The following is an 8,150-nucleotide window of genomic DNA, read 5'->3' on the forward strand; positions in this document are numbered from 1 at the left end:
TTTATTGTTACAATTACTATTTTTGGGAATTGAAATTACATAGATTCGATGACTGGTGATAAATGAAATTACATAGATTGAAATTACACAGATTCCTCTTTTCCTTCCCGAGATGCTCTTGCTAATGGCCATGAACCCTCTATTCGCAACTTGATTCTTTCTACCTGTATTAATTTGTTTTTGTAACTCTATGCTTATTTTGGATTCTGGGTTTTTTTCTCTTTGGGTTAAATCACTGGAAATTCTTTTTGCTGGTGCAATGTTAATGGAATATGCCATGTCACGATTCCTTTTGATGTTTCCCTAAGTTAGGATGTGTAATTTGAATTGATTAGTTTTGAATTGAAAAGGATACTCAATCTCTTATTCCTTTCTGTTGATTCCCTAATTTTGTTTCATTTATTTGAATTGTTAAATTTACTTACTTTCTGCCATTCAAAACAACTTTTTAAATTTTAAATTCTATCTCTTAATCACCCGTAATTAACTCTGATTCGTGTTAGAGCCGCTCAAAGTGCAATTTAAAATTCCAACCCTATTTTCCGCCGAAAATTTGGTTGTGCGTTTTTTTGAAATAGCAACCTCCTATGTTCATTCCCCCATCCCTTTCCTTCATCTGGCTCCAGTGTTCGCTTGCCATATGCTTTAATCCTCTTTTTTTGACTGTTTCTTTTTGTCTAGGATTGTTTCAGAATTCTGGTGGTGGTGCTTACTTCCATGCAGATGGTGGTGCTTGCCAAAGTGCAGTTTATATGCTATCATTTCATTTGTCAAATGAGCAGTCTATCACAGTCAGAGATTACGAAAGAATTGACACAGTTGTTGGACAGAATGAGGATCTCAATACAATATTCGTAGCATAGTTTGAAGCAAACAAAAAATTTGAAGCTGGTCGAGATCTAACCTATGCAGAATATCCTCAAATGTGTTGTAAATATTGCAGTAGGAACTCAATAAAATTTCATTAATATGAAATCAAGATTACAATCATAATCACAATAGTGTGAGACATGTCGCATTGACATTGTCTTTAAGAGTTTATTCACTCGAGTGCGAAAACTTCTCAGGATTAGCATGCTCTTCTAACCAATGGTTAGGACTATAGAGATACAATTTTTTTTACTTTTAAATTAAAAAATAATAATATAAACTTTTGAAAAATATTATTAATAGATATACAATAAAATGTTCATTTATAACCATGAGGCAAGGATGTGGAGCCTCAATTGGAAGGTTGACTCATATCCCTCCTAGTTGTGGAGAAATTTTTTACACGAGACTTTTGGTCACTATCCAAAAAAGATGCACGAGTTTTGATGATGTGAACACAATTTATGGACAACTATTTGAAATATTTTGTGATGCATGCTATGCTTTGGAGTTGTTGGCTGATGAAAAAGAGTTCATACACAGAATAAAGGAGTCAAGCGAAGTAGGTTATGGTCTCTGTAACGCCCCAATTTCTCGAGTGTCACACAGTAACTAATCACGTGTGTTTTCGTAAAGAATTTTCGTCGATTCAATTATTAATCTTTAATGGCTTAATTGCAGTTTTCCTCCCTCATGTTTCACCGTTGTGCGAAGTTCCTCCCCCATGTTTAAAAGGAGCAGATTCGCTCCCTCATGTTTCAAAATGTGCAGATTCGATCCTTTCGTTAGTTTGCCGTCTGAAAGCTAACGGCAGATGCTGACCTGGCTTCCTTTTCACACCCCCCCTTGCATACCACCCCTATTTTTTAAAAGAAAAACACGAAAAATAAATATAAATGAAAATATGCTAAACCTAAATCCCCAAATCAGACTTCATAAGCCTTCACCAAAATTAGAAACCCTCTTTGTGCGATTTCCCTCCTCCATTTTTCCCCTCAATCTCTAAAGTCCATTGATCTCTTCCCAAACTGCTCAATCGCACGGTTCTTCATTGAGATTCCCTTCAATGGCTGGTGGTCCCAGGCGTGGAGGTAGAGGGCGACAACGACGAGGCAACGACAAGGGAAAGGAGCCTGTCGGTGAACAAAGCACACGTGAGGGGAAGGGAAAAGAGCCTGTCGTTCAAGAACCTGTCGAGGGAGAAGGAAAGGAGCCCGTCCTCGAAGGGTGGCAGTTGTTTGGAGCCGACGATATTCCAAACCATTTCCGATTTAGGTACCAACATTTCTGCCCTTTTTTCCTCTTATTTTTTGTTCAATGTTTACTTTTAGGTAGTGTACATTCATTGTAAATTGAATGGAATTTAATGGGGGTTGTTGAAATCTTAACTGTGTTGGTTGCAGGCCTACTGTTGTGAGTAAATTGACATTGATTATTTGGCATAAAGGTCATTTTGTGTTTGAGCCTACATGTGCGTATGTTGAAGGGGAGTCTGAAATATTGCCAGGTTGGGATCCAGATCAAATAAATTCAATAGAAGTAGACAAGATAGTGACAGCACATTTAGGGTATGCTTCATATAAGTGTTTGTGGTATAGGGCTCCTACTTTAGGGTTGTTTGATGGCCGCAGACCACTTAGGGATGATGGAGATGTTCATCAATTTCTGAGTGATGTCAAGGGTTTCTCTGAAGTTGAGTTTTATGTTGAGCACTTGGAAGAAACTGGAGTACAAACTGGTGAATTGCAGAAAGGGACACAGATATTTGTGGAGGACATTGACTCTGAAACAGAGTCTGCTTTTGTGAGTGTAGCAAGGGAGGCAGAGGCTGAGATTGACAGTCTTGCAAGGGGGGTGAGTGAGGTAAGGGCGGTGTCTGAAGTTGTGAGTGAAGAGAGTGTGGTGCACGAGGGTGTGAGTGAAAAGAGAGTGCTGCCTGAGGGTGTGAGAGAGGAGGTTGTGGTGCATGGGGGTGTGAGTGAACAGAGGACTGTGTCTGAGGTTGTGAGTGAACAGGGGGGCTCCACTTGATCCACCTTTCATGAGAAGGGCACCTGGGAGGCCCAAAAAGCAGAGGAGGAAAACAAATGATGAGCCCAGAGACCCCAATATGCTGAGGAGGTACCAGACCACAATTCAGTGTAGGAGGTGTGGTGAACCAGGGCATAACAAAAGGACTTGTACTGGTAAGCAAGCTGCTGACAGGGCTATACCAGTGGGAGGGAACAAGGTGAGATAATGATTAATTTTGTTTAGTACAATTGATTATATTCTGTCATATGCATTACTGATTAGGTTGAGGTTGTTTCCCTTTCAGGATAATTCCCAGATGCTTCATCCTGAACAAAGGGCAAGTGGGAGTGGATCTGCTCAAGCAAGAAATGATGGTGCTGTTGAAACTGGTGAACAAGAACAATTGTTGACTACTAGAAGGAGAACTAGAAGAGCAAGTGGGAGTGGAGCTAATCAACAAGGGAATGATGCTGCTGTTGAAACTGGTGCACAACAACCAGGGGTGACTACTACAAAGAGAACTACAAGAGCAAGTGGGATTGGAGCTGCTAGTGAAGGAAATGGCGTTGCTGTTGATACCAATGCACATGAAGCTGCTCCAACTAGAAGGAGACCTCCAAGGGCAAGTAGAAGGAGACAACCTCAAGGTGAAGCCTCCCAAGCTGCACAACCAGTTCAAAATCATCAACCAATTCAACCTCAGCAGCCAGTTCAAGCACCATATATACTGACACAGTGCTCACAGACAGCCAGCTCAATAACAACTCATGCTCCAGGGGTAGCAAGTGGTTCTCAGGGAACTGGAAGGCCTGGGAAGAAGCAGAAGCTTGTTGTTTTAGGATGATGTTAAGCAAAGCAACAATGCATAATAAGATTTTTTTGTTAGGCTGCTGCCAAAGTGTTATGTTATCTTGTTCTGGGCAGAACCTTATTACTGTTATTTTGTGTTACTCGAGTATGTTAATGCTTTCAAGTTGTGTGTAACTTGACTATGTCACTTGCTTTCAAGTTGTGTGTAACTTGACTATGCTATTTTCTGTTATGGATGATGTTCTGTTATGGATGATGTTTAGTATTCAGTTATTCTGAATGTTGTTTATGGATGATGATGGTCAGTTAGGCTATTTGCATATGATGTTTACAAATTAATAGGAATTCATTCAATATGTAACATAGGAATCAAAGAAAATAGGATAGAACTGAGTAATTTTCATTGCATTCATATTCAAGTTAAAAAAAAACCAGGCTGCCAGACATGATGACAATAACATACCAAACCTCAAACTACATACCCCCACAAATACTACCTAAAAAATCATGCTTTGATAACCATGATACCAATAACAATGATCAACAGTACAATCACAATAACACACAACCCTAAACACCTAATTAAAAACATCTCCTTCTTCTTCAAGACTTCAATCTGACTCAGCAATCCAGAAATCATCAAGTTCTGGCGTGTATTTACAGGAGGATCATGCCATTTGAAGAACCCACACCTCCTTACCCCTACCCTGCAATTTTGCCCAGAACAAATATTAGTTTTTTGATGTAAGAAAATTACATTTTAATTGAAAGTTTGTTTCAGAAAGTACCTGGTATTGTCCACACCCATAGAACCTTCGACCCAAATTTTCCTCTGTCCATGAAGTCCTTAACGGAGACAACACCCCACAGTCACAGTAGAGAGTTCTACGAACAGTGGCATCACTGTAAGTGCTTGTCGAAGATTGGCTCCCATCGTTAACTCTTGTCATGCTTCTTCGTTCTCCTTCAATCTCTTATGGATTTTCGAATGCCCTTCGTGTTCCTCTTCTCACTTCTGGCCTTCGTGTTCCTCTGCTAGCCTTCGTGTTCCTCTGCTAGCCTTCGTCTTCCTCTTCTCTCTTATGGCCTTCGTTCGTCTTCCTCTTGTCTCTCCTTGCCGTCGTGCTCCTGCTCCCTTCTGAATCTAGGGCAGATGTTAAGAGGAAGAAGAAGATGGTGATGTAATTTAGGGAAGTCACGTGTTTGTCACGTGATTTTTTTTTCTCAAGCATAAATGAGCTTAGTGGCAGCTTAGTGGCATCCTGGTGGACATGTGACAGAGACACGTCAATTAATGAAAGCCAGGTCAGCATCTGCCGTTAGCTTTCAGACGGCAAACTAACGGAAGGATCGAATCTGCACATTTTGAAACATGAGGGAGCGAATCTGCTCCTTTTAAACATGGGGGAGGAACTTCGCACAACGGTGAAACATGAGGGAGGAAAACTGCAATTAAGCCATCTTTAATTAATGACAAAAGTTCATTAATTGCAAAACTCTTGAAAGATTAACCTTTACAAATCTTGCGGAAGTAAACATCATCCCAAAACTTTCGAATTAAATAAAATAAGTATGATTATACATCTAAAACCAAAGTAAATTACATCAACTTTATTTATCCAAATGTAAGAAAAATAATTGTTCAATGCTTCCTGAACTCGGTACTCTCAACCCAAATAGAAAATGGATGTCTCTCTTCTTCCTCTTCATCAGGAGTGTAGTCGTCATCCGGTAGTGGCTCGTCACGGAGTATCAGCTTCCAGGAATGGGTCGTCGCCGTTATCTTCACGGCCATCTACCCCCCCCCCCACAAATAACAAATAAACAAGTAGCGCAAGGGTCCGGTCGCAAACAAAATAATCACAATCCATATCATAAAGCACAATAATCATTCGTTATGGAATTTAAGTTTTATGACAGTTTGTCAGTTAGACTAGCGCATCCTCACATCACACAACCCACCAAAACTCCTTGGCCAATCACATACATCCGCAGATGTATAATCACATGGATTCGCAATGATCCACAATCTCAAGTCTCACGGTGACCGCAGTCAACCAAATCACATGGATCCACATTGATCCACAAAATCTTCCTCGCGTGCAAGCTACCGTTTGTCTCTAACGGCACCATCGTTTTCATGGCCCATAGTCTTCACTAGACCTATGTCCGATTAATCACATTTTACTTGCAAGCGATTTAAGTCTCATTCTCTTTATATTAAGGCTCTAAAGTCAATCCTAGAGTCTGATTATTCTCTTCACACAACAATATTAACAGCACAACAATCACAGAGGGCAAATGGGATTACAGCTAGGTGAGCGACCCTTTGAACTATTAATTAAATAGCAATACCAGTAAATTAAATATTCAAGACATGTCATTTCATTCCAACTAGATTCAAACATGTTATTTGCATATATTACAATTTCTCAATAAAAATTTCAGCACCACAGCATGTAATAGAACATGATAACAAAAGCAAGAAATTCAGCCAGAAATTTCCCCAAGAGGGCCACGGCCGAAACAACAACAACACAGAATTCTCTAACAATTTTATTTTTCTCATATATGAATTCCTAGGCCATTTTCCAGCAATCATAAATCACATAACTCATCACCTAAAATTCAGATTTAGCAACTAGGATCATATTACACAAATCTCATGGCAAACTACCAATTTCTTGACATAATTTCATATGATTATAAGAGAGCATTAAGATAGACTAGGGCATCATGACCTACATCAAACATAGCATTTAGAGCATAACCAGACCTAGCATCGTATGAAAGATTTCCAGCAAGCATATCATGTCCAAAACCTCATGGAAAACCTTCTAAATCACAACATAATATAAGGCAAATCTTAGCAAGAATTCCTAGGTAACCTACCCCTCCTAGGACCGGCCCTTACCTTGCTAAAACCTTGATGAAAGAAGGATTCTTTGCTGTAGAAGAGATCCAACAGCTGCTGTCCAGTCCCTTTCTTTCTTCTCCACTCGATCTCTCCCTCTCGTTCCCTCGATCTCTCTCTCTCTCGCACGGCTTCCCTTCGTCGTGCGTGCGGCGGCCGGCGATGCTAGGGTTCAAGGAGGTGGCGGTGGCTCTAGATCAAACTCTAGGGCTGCTGCTGCGTTCTCTTCAAGTCTCCTCTCCTTTCCTTTCCCCCTCTCTCGGCTGCTCCCTCTCTTCTTCTCCCTCTCTTACTCGATTCTCTCTCTCGGCCTCTCCCTTCTTTCTCTCTTCTTTCTTTTCTTTTCTTCTCTTCTGCTTTTCTTACGTGAGTGCAGCACTTCTATTTCTGCATGAGGAGGAAAAATAAGGGTTTCTTCCCCCCCCCTCACCCCTTATCACTTGCGGCTACACTATAGGTGGGCTAGGGTTTTGATTTTTCTTCTTTTTAAGCCAAAAACAAGGCAAGCCCTAGACCCACTAATCAGTGTTTTAAATTGCGGACCGCATCACAAATTGCGGCCGCAATATTGCCGTTGCGGCGGTGTCCGCAACCGCATCTCACCGCAATTGCGGAGTGATTTAAAATCTCATGTAGCGGCCGCAACATAACCGCAACTCACCCGCAACTCGCTGCAACGTTGCCGCAACCCACCCGCAATGCACCCTTTCAGCCGCATCTGAACTTTCCACGCCACAAGCTCCTAACTTTCTTCCGATGTAAGGGTCAACTATGCTGTTATGAAGAGTTGTTGTCCCATTTTAGATCGTGGTTGAGTATTTGAGTACACAAAGACAGGAAAAATAGCAGAATTACAAAGGAAAACAGAGGACACGATGACAGGGAAAATAGACAAAACAAGGGACCAAGAAATCAGCAGTGATCCAAGCAGCAGGGACAAGAGCACCTCTGCCCCAAGTTCGTCAATGGCTCCCTCCAATATTGGTGTCTCACAAAGCCATGGAAACTGATTTGAGGGAGGGGCAGGTGAAATTGGGGAAAAGGACCTTTGGTAGTCGTGGTTTTTTCTCTCTGAGGTAGATAAGATTAGTGTTGGAGAAGTAGAAAAAATAGAATAGAATAAGGGAATAAGGTTTTTTTTTAATGGGAATTCCATGATTTTAATTTAAATTGAACCATTGTTATACTTGTATATGTTTGAATGTTATTTAAAACAATCTACTATTATATATAAAAGATTTGTATTAATTATGTATAATTTTTTTTACTTTTTGTAAATTTTATTTTAAAAATCACACTGCAATGTCCGCAACCCGCATTGCGGTAAGCGCATTGGCCGCATCCGCAACGACCGCATCCGCAACCGCAACCGCGACCGCATCCGCAATTTAAAACACTACCACTAATCACACACTTAAGCAGGTCTGAATCAAAAGAGAACCTAATCACTTTTTATTAAAAACAAGATTAAAACCGGAATTAAAAGGAAAAATTACCAATTAATCCGCTGGCACCGTACAGCCCTAACCATCTTCACTAAAAC

General features: G+C 40.6%; 2 protein-coding genes across 2 annotated transcripts; both read left to right on the top strand.

Moving 5' to 3' along the window:
• The first annotated feature begins 1,927 nt into the window (after positions 1–1,927).
• Positions 1,928–2,901, top strand: LOC130736086 (uncharacterized). The gene is made up of 2 exons (XM_057587938.1): positions 1,928–2,145; positions 2,274–2,901. The coding sequence occupies exons 1-2, from the start codon at positions 1,937–1,939 to the stop codon at positions 2,899–2,901; spliced, it is 837 nt and encodes a 278-aa protein (XP_057443921.1). The 5' UTR covers positions 1,928–1,936.
• A 10-nt stretch (positions 2,902–2,911) lies between these two features.
• LOC130736088 (uncharacterized) lies at positions 2,912–3,822 on the top strand. Its single transcript, XM_057587939.1, has 2 exons — positions 2,912–3,100; positions 3,188–3,822. The coding sequence occupies exons 1-2, from the start codon at positions 2,912–2,914 to the stop codon at positions 3,725–3,727; spliced, it is 729 nt and encodes a 242-aa protein (XP_057443922.1). The 3' UTR covers positions 3,728–3,822.
• Positions 3,823–8,150: the final 4,328 nt, after the last annotated feature.

The sequence above is a fragment of the Lotus japonicus genome, chromosome 2 (genome assembly GCF_012489685.1).
Source record: "Lotus japonicus ecotype B-129 chromosome 2, LjGifu_v1.2".
Lineage (NCBI taxonomy): Eukaryota > Viridiplantae > Streptophyta > Magnoliopsida > Fabales > Fabaceae > Lotus > Lotus japonicus.